At 40.3% G+C, this 22,256-nt stretch overlaps 2 protein-coding genes across 2 annotated transcripts; one reads left to right on the plus strand and one right to left on the minus strand.

Moving 5' to 3' along the window:
• Positions 1–4,450: 4,450 nt before the first annotated feature.
• cbarpb (CACN subunit beta associated regulatory protein b) lies at positions 4,451–15,806 on the minus strand. Its single transcript, XM_055164470.1, has 11 exons — positions 15,712–15,806; positions 14,869–15,071; positions 13,372–13,444; positions 12,420–12,565; positions 10,597–10,658; positions 9,956–10,118; positions 9,049–9,220; positions 8,479–8,625; positions 7,778–8,015; positions 7,160–7,349; positions 4,451–6,413 (listed from the first exon to the last, which is right to left on the minus strand). Exons 3-11 carry the CDS (start codon positions 13,417–13,419, stop codon positions 4,949–4,951), a joined length of 2,631 nt encoding a protein of 876 aa, XP_055020445.1. The 5' UTR covers positions 13,420–13,444; positions 14,869–15,071; positions 15,712–15,806; the 3' UTR covers positions 4,451–4,948.
• An 803-nt stretch (positions 15,807–16,609) lies between these two features.
• On the plus strand, positions 16,610–19,068 carry atp5f1d (ATP synthase F1 subunit delta). Its single transcript, XM_020940136.2, has 5 exons — positions 16,610–16,843; positions 17,379–17,532; positions 17,645–17,733; positions 18,743–18,872; positions 18,966–19,068. Exons 1-4 carry the CDS (start codon positions 16,727–16,729, stop codon positions 18,863–18,865), a joined length of 483 nt encoding a protein of 160 aa, XP_020795795.1. The 5' UTR covers positions 16,610–16,726; the 3' UTR covers positions 18,866–18,872; positions 18,966–19,068.
• Positions 19,069–22,256: the final 3,188 nt, after the last annotated feature.

A 22,256-nucleotide genomic window follows, 5' to 3' on the forward strand; every position in this document is an offset into this window, starting at 1 on the left:
AGAACTGTCTACAACATGGACGTTGGATGTGTCAAAAGAAATCCCAAGAGTGAAAGACTGACTTTTGAGGTAAAAAGTTTCTGCAGTGTTAATGTTTCATAATTAGCAGGACTGCCTATTGTGAACATTGTTATGTTTATATTATGGAGAGAAGATCTTGTTTGAAACAGTCAGGCATGCTTCTCTCATTTTTGGAGATGAACATGCCTGAATTCCATTCAAAACAAGATCTTGATTCATCGATCGACTGCTTGCACTGAAAAATCAACTTTAAAAAAATAAATGACAATCATTGTGACCAGCTGTTGAGGGCACAGAGAATTCCTGCTGTCAACTGGATTTTGCAAAAAATAGTATTCTGTCATATGGCCTATTAGTATCGCAAAGCGATGCTCCGAGTGGCCAAAAAATGAAATGGCGCGATGTGACTTGCCCGTAGTGACCAGGGACCCTCAGCATCACGTAGCAATGCGCCAGAGGTTTCCGAAAATGTATAGTTTGTCGGCCAAAAAAAAGTGGAACATTGTTCTCGTATCGGTTGGTTATTCTCCTAACCAACTCACCCATTTTTCACCCACTGAACAATGATAAAAGGCCTGAAATTTTGCCATCTGGTAAAACTCGCGCTTCTCTAACTTTTGGCTCTTTTCATTTTCCAAAAATAAATAAAATGGCTCGTCAGCGCCCCCAAACGACTCAATGACGTGGAACATCAAAAGTTATCAAAATTTTTCACACACGTCTTACGGTCTCTGAGCAGTGAAGCAACAAAAAATGCACACAATTTTGGAGATTTACAAATTGCTCCCATTTGCTCAAACGAACTCCGATTTCAATGAAATTGGAAACAGTTGTTAAACTCTCTGCCCTGAAGCTACTTAATGTGAAAATTATTAATTTGGCGCATTAGCGCCCCCTATAGATTGAAACAAAATTTAATATGTGAGAAAACCATTTGTTCCCAAATAGTTGTTCAAAAGTTTCTGAAATTTAGCACAAAATTCCATTTTGGCATCCTGATCCAAAAGTCAGTAACACCCATGTCATATTTTTTATAGCGTTGCCATAGCGATGACATAAACTCTCCATTGGTAAAATCTACAAATTCTGGCACAAACTTTGGCCGATTTCATTCAAATTTTAATCGCGGGTTCACACATAAGAAAATCTCAGGTGGGCGCAATAGCGCCCCCTAGGGAAATTGCATGGTAGTGCCAAAATTTACTTTATCGTTGACATATAAAATTTGGTACACAGATTCATGACATGGTCTCGATCAAAAAAGTCTAGGACGACCCCATGCCATTTCCCCATCGTGTTGTCATGGTGACAGGCTAAACATCTGACCTCGCCAATAGGACGCCCAACAAAAACTTTGGCGTAGCCAAACCAAATTTGGTACACAGATGCATCATGGGAATAGGAACAAAAAAGTATATTACGTGGTTGCTAGCCAACCAACAGGAAGTCAGCCATATTGGATTGATCGGGCGACCTGGCGACGAAGGCACAAATTCCTGTCCTCATACTTGAACGAACTCGTCCTAGGGCGTTTGACCCAGACTCACCAGAATCATTCTGTATCATCTAGACAAGTGGGACATTAAAATTTGTTAAAAGCTTTTTAAAAGGTCAAACGGTGTTGCCGTGGCAGCGGTGCAAATTTCGGGTTTGTTTTTGGGGCTGACCATCAAACTTCGACGCCTGATAATTTGCACAAACTTTCGCCAATTTCACTAATATTTTAACTGTGGGTTCACACCCCGACCCTGAACAGATTGATGTAAGAAAATACAAAAATGGGTGCAATAGCACCCCCTAGAAGGTTAAGGTTTTATTTGTCACAGATATACAACATTTGGCACCCACATTTGTGACATGGTCTCGATTAAAAAACTCAATGATGCTCACACCCCATTTACATTGTGTTGCCATGGCAACAAGCCAAAATTGAATCCTTGCCAATGGGACGTCCTGACACAAACGTTGGCGTAGCCAAACCAAATTTGGTATCCAGATGCATCATGGCAATAAGAACAAAAATGTATATTGTGCAAGCACGCGCGAGGGCTATATTTTAAATTGTGTTGATTGTATGATGTGCATTGTTTTAATTCAAGTTAAGGAATTTTGTGGTGGTTTTCATTATTTTACATTTGTAAAAGGGATTATGAACTAGACTGACCACAGCATTTACACTCTATTTAGTGAAGAAAGAGTTACTATTGAATAATGTAACATGAAGAACACTCTACACTATTCCTACTTCATAAAGTGTTAAATCATAGCAATATAGAGTTATTAGTTTTTCACTATACACTAGTGTAAAAAAAATCTAATCTTAATATCAGTGTCAAATTCAACTATGAGGTGTGTGGTTACATCACTTTACCAGTGTTGAGGCTTCTACACTTTGGAAAGTGTAGTTTAACTAATTTTATCGTGGACCCCATATGACATGGTAAAAGTGTTAAAATTAACAATATACGAGTTGAATTAACACTTGAATTTGCTGTGTACATATACGACACTGTTCTACCTTTCAGTCATCACACCTTTTGTAATGTCTCACATGTGTATTTTTTCTGTACCCATTTGGAATTAACTGTCAGTTCTGCATTGAATAAATATGATAAAATAATGGTGAAATGAATATCTATGAAAAAGTTAGTTTCTGACTTTTTATGTTAAATTATCAATGTTTTCTACCAACTACTATACAGAATATGAATAGAACAGTTTTGTAAGTATGTCAAATGTGTTTTTCTTTTGGAGCTCTTATCCCTGAAAATCTTCATCACCAACTGTACATATCTTGTGCTGCAATCAATAAAAAATTAAAAGAAAAGGCAATAAAGGAGAGAAAAAGTTAAGTGCAATAAGATCCCAAACACTTCCCACATGTGATAAATAAATCCACATTTGCTTTACTTCATTCATTTATTCACAGATTTTAAAACAATTCTAAAATAACAATTTTATTTTGGTCCCTCTAGACTTAACATATATGGAAAGTAAAGGTGTATTATTTTCCCATTTTCTTTTGATGATGAAGCAATCTACCAACAAGCAGTGTAACCTCACAAAATCATTCTATAGTATGACTCCAAAAATACAAAATTTCTTTATAGTCATACTAATATCAGCATCTTTAGAAGAAAATTAGCAAAAACTATGACAACCTGTAGTGTTATTGAAAATATGTAAATCTGATCTAAAAAGGGGAACTCTCATGCAACCCTATGCACAGCATCAATGCATTTGACAGGCTACTGGTAACAACACACATTACCACATTATTTGCTCTGTCTAAATATAATAGGGACACCCATTTAGTCTATTCAGAATTCAGCTCTGTACAAATTAAAATCATGTAGCTGTCTTTAACCATTCATTGAAATATTGCCGAATAGATTTCTAGTGTTTACCTCATTAATGGCAAAGTGTCCCAAGACTGCTAAGGGAGCATGTGACAGAACACCTCCAGCTCTGACTGAGTACACCAAATTAATGGAAAATGGTCTGAAATGGCCTCCCTGGCTGCTCTCCTAGGAGAATCACTTTCATGTATTTCTGTAGTCATTGTGTTCTCTAATGAGAACTGTAGTCTCTATGTCAGGGTCCACTCAGACACAAGAGGAGCCCTTTATGAGGACAGATCTAATGTCAGCAAACTGTGAATAGAGCAACAAGCTCCAAGGAAGCCATTCACAATTTCTGCTTTCTAGCTGAGCAAAAGCAAAAAAAAAAAAAAAAGTCTGAATTAAATTGTAATGCTAGGTATGTTGGGGGGAAAATTGGAGCCTTAATAGCCAGGTCATTAGTGGCATTCCTTGACAATGCTCACACAATGAGCTGATGTGGCTGTAGCTGAACACTATGAAGGCTGTGCCGTAATTGGATGTCAAAAATGTGGCCTCAGCAACAATAAACAACTTTGTCCGGTCATGTTTACAGCTGGAGTGGAGCACTCAGGAGAAATTTCTTGTGAGACGAAAGAGATTGCTGTGATATAGAAGATGAAGTCCATGCATGAGAAAACATGCCTTTTGAAGAGAAAAACATCCACGTATTTATGTTATAATACTTTACTGTAACTGTCCGACTGAAAGCTGTAAACCTGCACAGTTAATTTTAAGAAAGTTAGATATAAATTAAAGTCACACATATACACAGCTATATCTGGCTATACCAGTAAGGCCAGGTAGCAATGAAGACATAGAAACATAGCAACCATTCAACACAAATAAATAATATGTGATAAACATTACTTACAAAAAAAAAAAAAAACATGTTACAAGCAGCCATACATTCAGAAGAATATCTTCTACTTTCAAATAAAAATGGTTCTCACATACAGTATTCAGTGGATCAATTGATTCAAATGAACTATGCTCTCAGAACCATCACAATGAAAACTCAATAAATAAATGGTCGATATACACAAAAAAATCTAACAAAAATATGATATTGGCAAAAATTACTTGAATATTTCTGTGCATTTACTAAGCATTTATTTCACAGATTCTTGCTTATTTTGTATGTACTCTAGTAGGCTGTGTCCGAAAGTGAAGCTGTCTATTTCCTAGTAGCACCAGGTTTCACAGTGGATGACTGAACACATTAACCTGCACTTATTTACTTATATCACTTTTACTTTAAGAGCAGGAAATGAGCTAAAACTAAACACCTCCAACACAATACAGGCACACAGAAAAATTAAATATGTTTAAGAAATATGTTTGTGAAGTAGTACAAACATATATCTAAGTGTACATGAATCCAAACTGAGGGGTATATTAGTAGGGTAAATAGTATTAAAAACATTATTTGGGAAATTAATTTGTAATAGTAGTAATTTTGTGGTGGTTTCAGTCCAGCCTTAGTATACAGAGACATCTAAACAGAATGAGATATCACAGGAGTGACTAGGAGCTCTTAAGCCCTGCTACACTGGGCTGTGGTCAGGGGAGGCATGTGTGGCTGTTACTGTCACACATTCTGCTGCAGCGGAGTCCTTGGTTCGACGAAGGCCTATGTACAGCCTTTCCTCCAGGTGAGTGCTTAGTTTGTCTGTTAGCTCAGCTGATATGGTTTGAGGGCCATACCCAGGGGAGTTAGGGGCCTGGGTAGGTTCATCTGGGGGCTCTGGCAGTATGGAGGACTGTTTGGTTTCTTCATGTTCAGGGGGATCATGGTCTGTGTGAGAGGGTGGAGGAGATGCAGAGGTGATGGTAGCTTCCTGATCCTTTGATTCATCCTTGGTGGCGGTGGTAACAATCTTTGGAGTTTGGGGAGCACTGCCTGTTCCCTCGCTGTTCTCCTCATCGGGCGCGCTGACGATTCGAGGCAGTGTGCTGTGATAGCTCGTGTCTATGGGGTAGTTGACACTTTCGCCTCGTCTAAGAGGAGTTCTTTGTCTCTCAAAAGATGAATGAAAATGTCTGACTCCAGGATCACTCCACTGCTTGTGCCGCTGCCACTGCTTGCGGAGGTGAATCCTTGACCTGTGTTTTTTGAGTGGTGAATCCTGCAAGTCAAACTGGGGATCATGTCGGAGGAATTCATGAAAGAGTGCATCTGTTTTTTCGTCTATGCTGTAGTCTCGTCGATGTAAAGCAGGAGGATTGAATGGAGTCTGAGATGCTTCTCGAGGTATAAGCATTTGACCGTATGGCTGCCAGCTCAAAGAACTGGCACCTGTTTCTATGGGAACTCCTCCACTGGCCCCTGAGAGTTCATCATCAGGGTCCTCCTCAAAGAGATGAGACTCAAAGCTCTCCCCAATAGTCCCAGAGCGTCCCGCACGGGTGAAATTGTGTCTCTTCTCATGAGCTGTTCTGTCCTTGGGGCTGCTGCTGCCACTGCCAAACAGCCTGAACTCCTCAGGGCCGCGACATGGAGCCTCTATCGAGGCATAGCCACTGTCCATCTGCAGCAGTTTACGGGTTGATGTTTCTCCATCACTGCCTCGCTCTGAATCAGTGCTCTCCTGTTTGCGTTTTCTTACTTCTTTCCTCTCCAGTTTTTCATCTGTGAACATAAAAAACTCTTTCTCCTCCTCACCACCCTCTGCCTCGTCTCCTAAGTCCTGGGAGGGGTAGCTGGGCAGCCCCCCTCTCTCAGCCTCAGTGCGCCCTCCCAGCGAGCACACGCTGTCAGCATCACTACACACAGAGTTCCTGTCGTTGTTGCTGCTTTGGTCGGAGGCAGCGTACTGCTCCAGTGTGGCCCGTAGCGTCCAGATGTCTCTGTAAAGTGTCTGGGGGTCCTGGGAATCAGCCATGTCCAAGGAGTCAGGGGTTTCCCTCTTCCCCAGGGACAGTGCTTCATCTTGGGGATCAGGAGATAGGCCAATCACCCCTGGTCCTTCATGGCTGGAGCTTGGTTCCACCATGACTTCCACCTCTACCCTGTAGTATGCACAAATATACGGACACAATCAAATGAGACAAACTAATAAGTGAAAAGACAAGCTAGTGTTTCCTGAACCTGTCATGACTGGTCACCACACAATGGTTTAATGACTAGCAATGGCAGCTGCTGCATGTCATTTAACTGTTGTGATGTCAATGAAAAAGGTTATCTGGGGACTCTAGAATTAACACAGCAAGCGTCATATATTATTATTGGAAATGGGCTTTTAAGGAGGTACTTGTGTTGTCTTGAATCACAGCTCACAGGAAATTGCTTTCATTTATACAAACAAGTACAAATACACAGGAAACACAGCTGTCTTCTAATCTAAAATTCAATCCTAGAAAATAACTACTTAAGAGGTTTTCTGTCATAAGTACAGAGTCAGCCCATTAAATTTAAACTGACTACTTTATCAGCTCTAGTCAATGGTGACATGGCTTTCTATTTCTACTGTAATTATGGTACCAAATTCTCTAGACTGCAATCAACCCTAGGAATAGGCACTTTCAAGTCTTAGCTCTAATACACCTCATCGATGAAGGTCCTATGACCAGTAGCTGAAATTGGATGTTTTAGAAAAATTATAAGTTAAAACATCCAATTACTCAGAAAGATGGTGTACAGTGGGTTTAAAAGCTGCATGACTGACAACAAGTTTATCATTAGCATAGTTTCTATATGTATGAGAGCAAGGCAGCAAAGCAGTGGACAGGATGAATGGCAAGTAAATTAAAGATACCTGCCGAGGGAGGGGGGTGGAGTGGAGGGAGGGGAGAGGAGCCGCGTGCTGGTTTGGCTTGGCCTGTAGGGAACTTCCCGGGTGCGGGCGATGTACTGGATAAGGTCTATGTGGTGTGTATCATTGTCGTCTTGGTCCATGCTCTCGCTGGCTGCTCTCTGGCGCTGGAACTGCCTCCTCTTTGGTGACCCTAAGGGGATAAAAGTAATGGGTGACAACATGAAGGAGTGCCAAAATAAAATTCAAAAGAGCGCTGCATCATCTGAGGGTATTTTGTTGAATTTTCTTATGCTTTTGTGTATGGATGAGACAGGCTGATAAGCAGCAGGGAATCTCTCGGGGTTTAAATGACTTGGACCGTTAAAAATATGCGTCAAGGAGCCATCTGTTGTATGTGAGAGTGTGAACAGTACAGCATATCCGATGCTGAGCCACCTCACAGTTGGGTACTTGAGCCTCACGCTTAACAAGAAGGGTCTGTTTACCATCATGAAACCCCTACTGTCAAAACAAACATTTCACGTTTCACTTGGAGATGATAGTTCAATATAACATGCATAGAACAGTGTATAAACAATTCCAAGAAGACAGTTTTAAACATTACATTAAAGACCTCACCTCTTGTGTCCAGACTGGAGGCTCTCTGGCTGCTGTCCAGCTTCCACTTTTTGATCTTCAAGTATGGACTGGCTCCCTCCAGACTGGCATGGCGCCTCAGTTTGGTGAAGAACTGCAGCATGGGCCTCTGGCTCCCTGCTCCGCTGATAACAGGGGGGGTGCTGGCCCCCTCATGAGGTCCCTCAGCGACACTGCTGCTGCTGCTGCTGCCCAGGGCCACTGCTGTCATCATCTCAATCTGACCGAGCAGAGAAATGTGTTTAGAAACACTGGTCAATGATGTGTGTGTAATCGGCTCTGACAGGGAGGTGAGGGCTGTATATCACCCTCCCCTGGCGATATGATCCTCCCATGTGCTACCTGACACACAGGCTAGAAGACTCAAACATAGAGATTTCTTTATATACAAGTCATCTCAAAAAATATATTTGTCTTAATAAACAGAATATTTATCAGATACTCATGGACAAAGTATAGGTGCAAAAACAAATCAAAACATGAAGTGCTTTAAATGAAATATGTACTACAAGTGATTATATGACCTGCATTACATTCAATGATTCATATGCCACAACACTTGGCGTTGAATGTCACAGACTCTATTACTCATCATTTATTTATTACAGTTGACAGTAGGATTACACACACTGCATTTAGTCACAGTAATACAAACTAATCAATACATATTGTTTATAACTTACAGAGCTCAGGTGTTTGTCCTTGGGGCTCAGTGCTAAGGTCTTCTGGTTGAAGTTGGTGTCCACCACAGAGTTAAGAGCATCTCCAGGCAGTGCACCACTGGGGCTCAGACTGGTCAGAGCTGTCTGTGGCAAGGGGCACAGCATCGGCTATAGGCAGAAAACACTGGTTTAATTTTGAGCATTTTCACATGCTCTTTTTTTTTTATCTTTCACTTTGTTTCTCTTTTTGCAGTTGTAACATTTAATTAATTACTATTATTTTAGGTCAGTTTGATGCCAAACACAAATCTTGACAAAATCTTGAGAACAAAAAACATATATATACAGACTAATTCAATAGGGTTACATTTCTTGTTCACTGAGTATTTTTTCTCTTTCTTAGCCCATAAACCTTTGATCAAATAAAAAAATGCTGGTCTGTGCTATACACAGGCAGGGACCAGTGCTCTCTATGTTTTTAGCTAGATTAGGTTGATACATATCCGTGCCCTGACCTAAGTAAATGATGCTCTAATTGGCCCCTGTCAGGACTAATGATGCATCAGACCCTGTAGCGGGTCGGGTTGTCACCTGGAAGATGGAGAGTGCGGATTTGGCGGGTGGGCACATTGTCATGGTGATGGTGTTTTCGGCAGAGTCGCACTCGTGGATAGTGACAATCTTCAAAGCTGGAGCTGGGATGTTGAGGTTTGTGAGCCGTGCGTTCTTCAGGTGATGAAAGTCACCTTCCGTCAGAGTGTACCTGTGACACACAACAGCAGCACTGGTTAAAGAGTAACTCAACATTTAGCTAATGTTTTCTTGCACAAACTACCAATGCTGGAAAAAGTTAGAAAATGGACAGAACTAGAAGGGGCAAGTTTGGGGGTTGTGCCAAGCAAAATGGCCAAGTTGGATAAAGAAAAAAACATGTTTTCAATAAATATATAAATAAATGACAGTATTATGGGAGTATAAAGGCTTTACAAAGTCTTTTATAGTCCCATTATGGTTGCTATGCTCAGTGTCGGGTTTTTGCATTGAGATTTCTGGCTCTGACAATTTGCACTTCACTCCCATTTTACACTGCATTTTCTTGTCTAACAAGAGTTTCAAGACACCCAACAAATCTTCCATATGCATATTTTGATAAAACAATTTATATTGTGCCAATAGAACTACTGCACAATGTACAATATTACAGAATATACAAATATACTTCAGAACATAATGTTTACAAAGCAGAGCTCTTTTCCCAGGACAGGAGTGTACACATCTGAAGGAAAATACAAGTTGAATCTAGAACCACCACAGCTTAACCAGATTATGCATTTAGCCTGCAGAGGAATTCCTTCAACAACATTTGCATATGAGGACCAGGCACAGTTAAGAGAAAAATAGGGCAGTGACTTGTTTACAATCAAATTATTCAAAAGTTACTTTAAGAGGTAAGTATGTTAAAATTGTACAGATAGATGTATGGTGCAGTTGTTTATACCTGCGTCCTTTTTCCTGAGCTTTCTTGCTGTGATCAAACAGTGCAGCTTCGTTGAAGGACACACGGCGGCCAGTGGTGCCTGTGGACAGGAAGCGCTCAGTCTCCTGGTCATGAGAACTGGCCATGGACAGGCAGTCTGATTCATCCACCCTGATGGTGATTTCTACAGACAGCACAGGAAGGCAGACAGAAGAAAAGAGCATTCAATTGAAACAGTAATTTAGTTGTATTTACAGTAAACATAACATTCCCATTACACTTCACTTGCGCAGTGTTATCCCTCAAATTTCACTAGCTGTTTAAGTGTTTGGCAAGCTTTCAATCCATGTGGGTTTCAAAAAATGATTGAAGTGTATGTTTTAGGAAGATCACAAAATTTTGTGAAGTGTGGTGCCAAATTGATGGAGCATTTGAGTGCATCACCTTTATTGGACAGTGCATTTACAGCCTCCAAAAGTAATCTGGGTATGACAGAACTACTTTAGTTAATTGAATTTGGATCACAAAAGTTTCATAGAATAGATTGTACATTTTTGCTGACTAGATAAAAATATCCCTGGGCTTCCATTATTGCTCTCCTCATTGTGTCACTTTGTCTATTTGGCTCTCCCTCTCTCTATGGTTCTTCCCTTGTCTCTTACCATGGGTGGGATGCGACTCTTCCATGTAGGTGGTGGTGGTTTTCTCCGGGTCATCGCTGGTCCTGAGGCACACAGGGACATTTAGATCAATGGCCTGACATGTATTACTCCTGATGTCTGTCTTTCATCTGATTGACCCGTCTGCTGGGGAGCCACCAGGACGACTGGTCATCATGATCAGTGCCACTATTTGACCTTTCTATTGCGCCGCAGATTTACCTGGCCTTCTATGTAAACAAACAGCGTAGCCAGACAACCACTAGGGCCACAAGACTGGCATTCATTATGCTGTTTGACTAAATGGTTGAGTAATCAATAAGGACCTAAATCATTGCCAGGAACTTGATGACCTTGAGAGCTAAGGGGCCTGTTCAACTGATAGCAAGCTATTAAGCAGATTGCTTATTTCCAATTTTCTCTAAAAGAAGAGTAAATTATAGGATACATGTTTAGCACACTGCCTCTAATAGAAAAATAATTATTAGATTTCTTTTCTACACCATTAAACAACAAAGGGCAATTCAACAAGTAGATGGTACTGATTTCTTTTACCCCTTTTTAATGGGTTGCAAAATGGAGAACCAAAAGCAATGCATAGTATTGTCTTAGCTCATTACCCTCACATTTAGCTATTTTGAGCCTAATGAGACTATCTTCAATAGCAAATCCTCAAGAGTGCAAACAACAAAATAGGCTGCCTAAAAGACAGAAAGAAAGTTGCATAACAGTTAACAGAATGCAATCACCTGCTTTTCAAAATTCAAATAAGAACATTAAACAGCTGTCAGATTTAGTCGCCATTTGAGCATCATTGCATTCTTTGGCCTTTCACTATTTTCAGAACAGTACTAAAGCATGTGTTGCTAAGGAGAGAGTTGTGCGATTGTCTGTAGTTGCCCTTCATTTCCTCTGTGGCTCCTGGTTCCCTGCGCACTGTGGATGTGTCTGGGTTTGTGCACACAGAGCTGGCCTGAGATGCTAGATTAATCACCCCGATGGCTGCTATGAAATCTCATTAGACTCATCATTTGTACCAGTCTGCCCCATTCTCTGCTGCTCTGCCATAGTCCGCCTTGTGTCCTCACAGCCCAGCCTCTCTGTTTATCTGCATCTAGCAGCTGTATATTCAACTGTATGTAGTTATTTGTGCTGTTGGAGAGTGGGAGAGACCGCCTCCAGTCTGCCCATGTTACTGTTCAATGAAGGAAGATAAATCATAAATGAATGAGTAGGACTAGTGAATGCATCTCCACCTGTGTTTTCTTAACAGCCCCACAGGGAACATGGCAATCAAGCACTTTCTTGCTTTAACATGTCTCTGTAGTTGCCCATATGATTACATAATAATAACAATGCAGTTATCATTTATTGTCGAGAGGGTATATTAATGCATAAAAACAAAGGCAACCAAGGATAATAAGTTTGTACTCTAATGCAATTATCAACAAAACGTAATATACAAAACCATGTGTACACTGTAATGTAAGGTCAAAAAGAATCAAAACTGAATTTCAAAGGAATACAAATTTTATCTTTTATCATTTTCTATGCTATGTAAATTTCAGGTGGAAGGACCAACACCTGTTCCATGGAGATGTTAATGCTTTCCCTGGAATGTTCATTACACTTATCTACCTCTATGGAGAAAAGCAGGCATATTTGTATTTTTTAGCAATAAATATTTAATGAATGCAATATCTCCATGGAGAGATTACAAATTACATATTGCACCTTTAAATGTATGAGTATATCTAAGAGCTTAGTCATGCACTTTATGAACCAGAATGTGTTTAGATAAACTTTAACACAAAGTTGGGCCTCACCTCGCACAGCATTTGCCTCCATGATAGCAGCGGCGGCAGAAGATGAGGAGGACGGACGTGACAGTGAGAGTTCCTACCAGAAAGATGGACAGAATCACCAGGAGGAGCACATAGCCGTTTCTCTGCTCCTCCACTTCAACTGCGATCTGCAGAGAGAAGAACCAGAGAGAATGTAATCCTATAGAACATTTCATTATAATACCATGCACTCTATAAGACCACAGTTTGACCAACACTAAATGGAGCTTCAACTGCAGTATAATAATTTTGTCTGAAACACATGTCACAGCCAGTAACATTCACAATGTGTGAATAAAGCTACAGTTTCTATTTTGCCATGAAAGAATTGATTTTACTTCTTTCCTGAGACCACATTTTCTCTTTTTCAGGCATGGTACTGATGGATATGCATTCTTTATGTGAGCTGGGTTCGCCTCTAAACTTGGCCTTGTGGTATCATCTGCTTGTCTCCATGGAAATAGGTACATTTAATGCCATGTTGTGGAACTTCCAGTCAAGCAGTGCAATATCTCAATGGAAACAACCAGATGGGTAACTTTACCAGAAAAGTTGTATAGTGCACCTTTAAAGCTGAATGTCTTTTACCTTCCTTTCATAATAGTCTATAATTGATTCCTTTCTTGGCTCTACCTTCTCATTACAAATAGAGTGATATTTATATGACAGGAGGCTGTCTTTATGATCTACGTAGACTGTGTGTCATACGTGTTAATGAACCCTCCAGTCTGACGTCAGGTTGTAATGTTGCTACACGGGGGAAATGAAAGATAAGATTAGAACCCAGATTTAATTATTGGAAGTCCAGGTCAGGATGTTCCCTATTAGCCAGTCAATCGGTCAGACGAGCACAAGGGGGTAAGCATGGGTTTGGCATGTAAACACACAAGCAGATGCCGGAAGTGGTTAAAAGATGATAGGTGGAAAGACTTACCGTGGAGTTTTCTGGTAGGATGTTCCATACGGTAGACTCATTGCTCATGGTCCAGGCCAACTAGTGAGTCGCCCTGAGTGACAAGAACATAAAAAACCTTCAGTGGTTAGTGATGATGAGAAAAACATTCAAATAATTAAAGTCAAGTCTTCCTCGTGAAATAACACTTTGCTATCATCATGAACTTGTCTTCTTCACAACTCTCTGACTTCCTGTTACCAATGCCAAGCAATAAATGAGGGTCCGGTACTAGTACAGTGACTTGTGGCCCCCTGTGGTTGTAACCTCTTTCATCATTTAACCATGACAGCTACAGTAATGTTGTCATTTGCTTGTTTAACTTTGCAATATATTGTACATCAAGTGATCTCATCTATCTATATATACTGCATATATCTACCATAATCAGAACAAGACAACTTTGTTTCTTTACAAACTTTTAGCTGAGATGCTGACTGAATAATTAAAATGGCAAGTTGAGAGTGATTGATCATCTTCAGCAAATCATTTGTTCTTCTTCTTCTTTCTTCTCTCTGTCACACCAAATAACTTCCCTGAGCTGTGGCTAATCTGGTATGACAGTCATGTTGGAATTTGCCTTAAATTTAGCACTTATGTCAGATGTTGTTTCTTACATAACCATCATAATTTATCCAGGATTAGGACTGGCACAAGGATGCCAAGATGATGGTGCAGTATTGCTAATAACAAAATATTAATAACATGTCAAATATCAATTACAGTAAACACGTACTACTTAAAGCTGCACTATGGAACTTGGTTGGTTGGTTCTCTATAGCTCTAACCTGTTACTCGCTTGTCTTCATGAAGAAAGATAAGTTTAATGCTAAAGTCTGGAACATTAGAGATAACACAATACAAATCCATGGAGACAAGCAGGCTAACAATCCAACAGAAAAGTAACATACTGCATCAAACAAGAAATCATGTTGCATCCTAAGTGAAAACATTTCAAGCCAAGTGTTTGTTTAGTTCCAGCTTGTGCAACATATCCAGCATCACCAACACCAAAGATACAAATGTTATCACCTCTTTGCCTGTAGACCATCATCCATAATCCCACATCAACCCAAAGAGTCTATGTTTCACCAGGCAGTAGCCACCCACACAAATGCAGTAAGGCTTGGAGAGGGGAGAGAGAGAAACAGGCAGCCGCTCTAACAACTCAGTCCCACTACTGCTGCTATGCGTTTTGCTTGTGTAGATCATAGCCATTAATACCTTTACTTCTGCACCAAACGCCCACACATACACACACCTAGATGGATCCACACAAGCAGCAGGGGAGCAGCATACTGGATTTACTCCTTCCTGGTTTCACCACTATTTGGCACTCAACTTTAGCAACACGTTAGCTTTGCTTGAGCTATACTACAAATTCTCTGAACCTGGTATCCATAGACATAAAAAGCTCCGACCAGATTGCTTCCTTCTACTTCTGCCTACCCTACATCCTGCTTTCTTCTTTGATCTTACCGTGATGGTGGGCAGCTTGCATGCAGCTCTGAATATCTGTATCAGTCTATAAGAGAGAGAGAGAATGAGGGAAAATCCTCTTCAGCTCCCGTGCTGCATCCTCAGTCCTCTCTGCTGCCAACTGAGCCGGAGCAGCAACTCTGTCGGTCACACTTAGGGCTGGCCCACTGGCCTGAGGGCAACAGGACAGCTCTGGTACATATCTGAAACAACATAACGTGAACCAGTAGATTAAAACATATTAAACAAGAGAATGTGAGGTGCACAGAAGCCGTATTCATGTTTCACCATATGGCTATAACGTAGCTATAATTGCTAAAAATTCTACTGCCTTTTTACTGCATGGTACTTGTCTTTCGATGGCATTATTGGGCAGATGGTAAGACACGGGTGTCCCAGTAGCACTGGCTCGTCCAGTTAACAAGAATAAATATTTTCATGAACAATCCCTTCGTTTGTGGCTATGCTGTTACATTGTGTCTAAATCATGTGAACAAAACACCAAATCACCGTTCAAAACTATAAAACCTATTCCTTGTACGAATGAAAAAGAATCACCGCGTTTCTGGCTGTTACTGCATTTTCTCGGAAGAAAAAAATAAATAAAATAAGCATCGACCCAAGCATGTTAGGGCCAAATTAGGTTAGGCTACATGATGCGCACAAAGACTAGATGAAAGAAAACAAACAAGCTGTTAAAACGCAGTAAAAATATTAATAAAGATGGCATGTTGACATTTTTCAGTCGCTAATTCTTTTCAAGAGTCCGCTTTCTCCGACAGAGAAAAGGTAGAGCCACTGCACGACTGGAGATGGCTGCAAAAGCACAATGAACCCACTAACCTCCTCAGTCACCGTCCCGGTCCATGAATCGTAAACAACTGCACGCTCTCTGGGAACACTTTAATGTGGATTTTAAGCCTAAAAGTATTTATGAATGAATCCCCACTGTTTAGGGCACGCCCACCGCCCCAGTCAGAGACGCGCCACGTGACGCAAGAGTGAGGTAAAGGATAAAGGCGAGTGACTTAAGGCTCCCACAAACTCTCTTATGTGTGGACAGGGTGGGTTCAAGAACTTAACTCTTGTGATACATGAAATGTTTTATTAATATTATAGGAATAATGGCTTCGCTCAACTGCCAAGAGCATATCATGTGCACCTGCAATTTATTATAAGCCTTATCTGTTTAAGACTACTGTTTAGGAGATGTGAGGTAGCCTGTCTCAATATGGATGGATATGGTTCAAATTAACATTATATTTGAATGTCTTACCAGACGTAAAGTTTCTAGAAAACACCCTCCTGCACTTAACTACCATTCCTGCAAAATGCCCCAGTGTTTTGGCGCCATCTACTGGTGGTCTGTAAGACTTGCAGTCTTATTTGGACTTGTGCAGCATTTTCGTCTTCCTTTGAAAGCTGATTATTATTTTTCGTCTGTTTTGAATAGTTTTATAATCACAGGCTAAATGAAACAAATAGCATATATTCGAATGACATTTTTCTGTGCATTTCTTTGGCCTTTAAAAGCAGATGGTGCAAAGTTTGTCTGCATTCAGCCGTGTCTATAATTGCAAAAATAAATAAAAATAAATATATATGGAGTGAGAGAGAGCGAGAGAGAGAGAGAGAGAGAGAGAGAGAGAGAGAGAGAGAGAGAGAGAGAGAGAGAGAGAGAGAGAGAGAGAGAGAGAGAGAGCGCGCAAAAAAGACTACATTTCCCATGATCTTTTGCAGAGCCGTGTAGCCCTATGGGTAGAGTACCAACGTCCTTGTCCTGTATCCAGCGCACACCGACTGGTTTCACTCAAGGGGAGTTCTGTCATTCACTGAACAGAAATCAAACCACAGTAAAATGCTGGCTGCCCGGTTCCTCCGCCGCTCTCTGCCGGTGCTGAGACAGGCCCGAGCCTACGCCGAGGCCGTCTCTGGAGCTCCGCAGATGTCCTTCACGTTTGCCTCCCCGACACAGGTAGCAAGCTAACGGGCTAGCACACCGCCTATGTCCGTGGCTCATCAGGCCCAGCTACTTGTCCGGTTTTCCTGTGATTTGCAAGAAAATGTCCATATTGTTAGGTGTCGAGCAAATTAAAGGTTAACTACTCGTTAAACGTACAGTACATGTAGCATTGTCCATATAGATTTGATCTAGCGTTAAGCGCCTTCACGACCATTTAGCTTTAGCCGCGTTAGCTGTCATTCAACGTCTTTGAATAACTTTGGCACAGATTGTTCCTTATGAAGCAAATGCACCATAGAAAGCTATGGTATCAGAAGTTACTGTTTTTAGAGCTGCTGCATTACTTGCAACAGCTATCAGGCCAATGCATCAATAATAAGCTGTTAATTTAGTTGGTTGTGTACACATTTTAGTTTTGCTTTAGCCTGCACCAGACCTTCAAGAAGCATTATATTACTATCATCATACTATCATTGTATTCTCTGTGTGTATTTAATTTAAGTATCTCATGCTCACGTATTGTCCTATTTGAAATTTTCCCCCTCAGGTGTTTTTCAATGCTGCCAGTGTGAAACAAGTTGATGTGCCCACCCTGACCGGTGCGTTTGGTATTCTCCCTGCTCACGTCCCAACTCTCCAGGTGCTCAGGCCTGGTGTTGTCACAGTCTTCAATGAGGATGGCTCCTCTACAAAATACTTTGGTAAACTCCCAATCAAATTAAGCCTTGTGCTGATCTTTCGAGTAATACTTCCAACAAGAAGATATTGGATCCTGTCCTAGAACTCACTGTAAAACTTGTGTCTTGTTTGCAGTGAGCAGTGGGTCAGTGACTGTCAATGCAGACTCCTCAGTACAACTTCTGGCAGAAGAGGCAGTTCCACTTGACCAGTTGGATGTTGCAGTGAGTATAATGCATAATTATATAATGTATACAATTTTGTACGATACAGTGCATGCTTTTTAATCATTAAACTATATATTAATCATATCTTTGTCACCATCCAGATATTAACTTGTAATTGGTCAGATTTATAGACAGATTTATGACATGACCCTTGTGTCATGTCATATTTTGCAGTCCTAAGTAAACCAATAGTATTTCTTGGTGTATTATTTTGCAGATTAGTGCATTGTTGTCTAATGTATGGCAGTGTGTATCAGCAAATGTTAAAACTGACATTACATTGACTCTAGTCACACTAGTTGTCAATAGTGGTTGCTTGTAGGGATCAGAATGAATGCAGCCTCTAAATGTCACATGCGTTAGTGTAATTGTAGACGGTACATATTTACAAAAGGGGATTTAAAGATGTTCATTTTGTTAGTTCATTTTGAGCTTTCCCAGGGGATGATCCTCTCATCAATATTGCACTTGAACTCTGAGTCCATATTTAAATGTCATCCTTATTAATGCAGCCCTCTGTTGTATGCAGTAGCTGCAGAGGGCTCTGTTGTGACCTTGACTAGTGCCAGTGTCACTGTCAAGTTGACTACCAGCTAAATGAGTTATTTTCCCCTTGTCGTGTCTGAGTTCACAGTGAAAATGTGCACAGTCCCACACTGTTAATAAGGAAAGAAAGGTCAGTCACTGTTGAGTTATAGCAGATGTGTCAAATCCCCACTGGGAGACCTTTAACTTCCAGCTATGTTTGGCATTTCTCGTTTCTAATCGCTCCTGTGACAAATGGAGCTTTCCAAGATGCGAGGGATTTTCTCTGCTTGTCCTTCACCCCACTTTGAGCCTATTGTCGCCTCACTGTTTTGACTTTTGTTATTCCCAAAAAGGGTTGATTGCTGTGTCATCTATTCAACCCATGACTTAAACATTTTACCATTTGAAACAATTTACAGTAGAGATAAAATTTATATTTTTTATATTGTTCAATTCTCAACCCCCCTTTTTCTCCCAGGCTGCCAAAGCCAATCTAGAGAAGGCCCAGTCCGAGTTAATGGGTGCATCTGATGAAGCAGCAAAAGCAGAAGTTCAGATCTGCATAGAGGCCAATGAGGCCATTGTTAAGGCCCTGGAGTAAAACTGTGGTAAGGGTTTGTTTCAAAGTATGTTTGCGTATATCTTGAATAAGTACAGTATTTAAGCCATAGTAATTAATAAGTTATTTCTATTCCCTTTAGGTTTCTCTGGTTTCATTAATGGAAATCAATAATTCCTGTATTTCCAGCTTCAGTTTGTCTACATTGTATTGTACAGTCATTAAAATAAATTTATTTGGAATTATCTCTGTCTATGTTTTGTGCAAAGGGGGGAAAGCTATAAAATTGAAAGGCATTTGATATGTGTTCTTGAAAAAGAAGGCTTTGTGTAGTTTGATTACCTGCCACCTGGAGGCAGTAGATTGCAAAGAATAGAGAGGGTTCTTCTCTTGCGTCCAGTTTACACATCTCAAATCAGCAGGTCATAGCATTAACCTCTGTGGAAAAAATAATTCAAAGTACTTCCCTGTTATATAAAATACACATAAACCTACACAATACAATAGTATGTAGTTTTTACTCAAAGAACTGAGTCAAATGGTTGCTTACCTGTGGGTAGGAGTTATGTGGAACTAGCCTTTATGTCTGCTCCTGCTTATGTGAGTAATTACTTCACGCCAGGAAAAGTCATTTACTGACCATTTTGTGCAAACTGGGCTTACTACTTTTCATTACCGACATAACCACAAGTGACTACAGGAGACGTTGACCTTACTCTTGTGTTGATCCAGAGCCTTTAAAGAAGAAACCACAACCAGTTTATTTTCAAATGTCAAAGTTGCTGAGGGTTTGGAAAGTGGCACATAATTGGTACTACTGCTACTAATGTGAGTATACACTCGCAGATCTAGGTCAAAATACATAGAAGTGAGTGAATTATGTTTTCAGTACATTTTGACATTCATTTAAAAGCAGCCTGTGCAATTATCTTGATTAAAGCAAAGAACCATATCTCCTCTATAATTGGTAAATTGCACATCCAAGTCATTTCAAAGTCTATTCATTAACATGTGGTGTAGACAGACTACGTCTATGGTTGAAATCCATTAATTCCTGACCCTTTTTAAAACCTTCACACATCTTTTGTTCCTGTTTGCTGCCTGACTGTCTCGTTCGTCATTCCAGCTGTGCCACAAACACTCATGTATGTGTTCCCTGTATGAGTCAGGCTCCCTCAGGGCGCATAGACGCAAGAGTGATTGTACAGATTTATGACGGGGCTGGCTTCTTCACAAAATGTCAAGTTCATACCTGACCATATAGGAGATCTATTGAAGTGTATACAGTCTCAGATGTGCCACAGTGTTTTATATTTAAGAAACCTTTGTTTAACCAAAATCTTAATCAGACACAGTGTTCATGTGTGTTTTTACTAAGCACTGGTTTCATACAGTAATTGGAAATGATAGTCTTCCAAACCACATTACATCTAAATATATTTTCTGCATTTTTTTTCTGCCTTCTGAATCATTAAATTTCTCATGATTTTCTTCTCGTTCCAAAAATTCCCCCGAGACTACAATTCTGACAAATGTTAGTGTCTTTGTATAGTAAGTATTTTTGACTGATAATGGTTCCTTTTTTTCCTTTTTAAGTTGGATGAACAATAGTGGACAGTTTTAATCACAGCCATTTTTAAAGAGCCTATACTGCACAAAATTGACTGTTGTGAGCTTTACCTCATCAGAAACATTCCTGGAATTGTTGTTTCATTCACACATGTCTGAATAACCCTTTATTAGTCTGTCTCCATCTCCAAAGCTCAAAATGCTCTGTACCTTATGATGTCATGAAGCTGTACTTTTCAAATGAACAGGTCCTTTTCCCTTTTGTGCAGTAAAGACCAGCAATTCCAGACCTGAATTTATCTAAATAAAAATGGAGTGGAGTACTTCCTGTATTACCACATGACATCACAATGTGGAACAAAGTGTTTTCGGTTTGAGAGAAGACATTTGTGTTCAATATGTGTGAATAAAACAAAACACAACTCCGGGTGTTTTTGATGAGGAAACAGCATTATAACACAAATCAGAAAATAGTGTAATATGGGCCCTTTAATCATAATGAGCTGGTTATGTTAAGACTTTTGGTATTCAGTGTTTAAAAAGCTATTTACATTTGCCTTAGTAACTAAGGTTATTGTAGCAATGAACTTTCAACTATCCTTCAGACAAATTCAAACTGAAGAGTAATATATGAATGAATAAATCTACTGACATACTGCAGACTTGTGAGCTGGCTGGACAGTGCTCTCTCCTTGGTTATGGCAGACTCAACGATGCAGAAGTGGGACATGTGACTTTCGCCTCCTCTGACTTGAAACCCGTGGAGAGTCTCTTTAGAGCTACTCAAACTGAAACCTCTTCATCTCCTTTTATACAGGTGCACTTTATTAGCTCCATAAATTACGGCACACAATTCACACGCGCACTCCTGGCTGACATTATCACTCAATGTTAATGATGATTCAAGCGTTGGACAGCCTGAGAGAACTGCCTATTCATCAGCATTGTTGTGGGAAAAGTGAATTAGGTTAGATGAAAAATGGGACAAATATGGCTTGAAATGGGGTTGTGACAAATACCCTGTTTGTGAAAATGTGTTAAGACTGGGCAGGGCAGCTCCTAAATTATTATCACATCATATTTTGATGACCTAAATGACAGGTTTAATGTTGTCTATTAGTAATGTTTTTCTTTTTTGAATCATTATAGCTATACTGCTATTGTGTGGGTAAATTAAAGTGGGGGTGTCAAGAGGGTGAAAAGCCAATATTTTGTTCCAGTGATCTTAGAAGCTAAAAGATTAATTACATACAATTGAGTAATTTTATTTATTTGTTTTTTAATTTGATATCACTAATGCGTTAACTCTTATACAGGTGTCTCTGTAATTCAAGCTTAAGACCAGCACAGATATATATCACCTACCTATATTCTACCTTTACCAGTTCTTGTGTAAAAACAAAGACCTTTATACAAACAGAAATCAAATGAGCTTGCAGTGCTAGACAAAAGCAAATTCACATTCAGCATCTGTCACTGCAGTCCTCCAGCTTCCTTGCTTCCTGCATTTGCACTTGTGAGGTACGGTCAAGCACAGCTAAGTGTGCATGAAGGAGGTGGGGAGGATGGAGCGTGTACAGTGGCAGGCCTGCTATGAGAGAGCTACCCTATCCGCACAGGAGAAGCTGATTGAAGTGCTGACCTTTTGGTGATGCTGTGCAAAGAGGGGGCCTGTACACTCTCAGTCAGCTGTCAGATACTGCATCAGCCTGGAGTGGGAGTGAGGCCACGACTCCCACCTCCCACCAGTGTCAACCCTGCTTCTCCACCCACCCACCAACCCATCAAAAACACAGAGAAAACCAAGCACAAACATACACCGTACCCCCCTAAAACAGTTTTCTAGTTTGTGCCAGCTAGGTAT

The sequence above is a fragment of the Boleophthalmus pectinirostris genome, unplaced genomic scaffold (genome assembly GCF_026225935.1).
Source record: "Boleophthalmus pectinirostris isolate CB_2022bp ecotype Guang Dong unplaced genomic scaffold, ASM2622593v1 HiC_scaffold_7, whole genome shotgun sequence".
Classification (NCBI taxonomy): domain Eukaryota; kingdom Metazoa; phylum Chordata; class Actinopteri; order Gobiiformes; family Gobiidae; genus Boleophthalmus; species Boleophthalmus pectinirostris.

Excerpts from the sequence above, each read along its gene's own strand:
- cbarpb (XM_055164470.1), bottom strand. The coding sequence starts at position 13,419 with ATGAGCAATGAGTCTACCGTATGGAACATCCTACCAGAAAACTCCACG. Across the intron at positions 10,119-10,596 it reads AGAGTCGCATCCCACCCATG|AAATCACCATCAGGGTGGAT; the intron begins GTAAGAGACAAG and ends TGCTGTCTGTAG. Across the intron at positions 6,414-7,159 it reads CCACCCCCCTCCCTCGGCAG|GGTAGAGGTGGAAGTCATGG; the intron begins GTATCTTTAATT and ends TGCATACTACAG.
- atp5f1d (XM_020940136.2), top strand. The coding sequence starts at position 16,727 with ATGCTGGCTGCCCGGTTCCTCCGCCGCTCTCTGCCGGTGCTGAGACAG. Across the intron at positions 16,844-17,378 it reads CGTTTGCCTCCCCGACACAG|GTGTTTTTCAATGCTGCCAG; the intron begins GTAGCAAGCTAA and ends TTTCCCCCTCAG. Across the intron at positions 17,533-17,644 it reads CTCCTCTACAAAATACTTTG|TGAGCAGTGGGTCAGTGACT; the intron begins GTAAACTCCCAA and ends TCTTGTTTGCAG.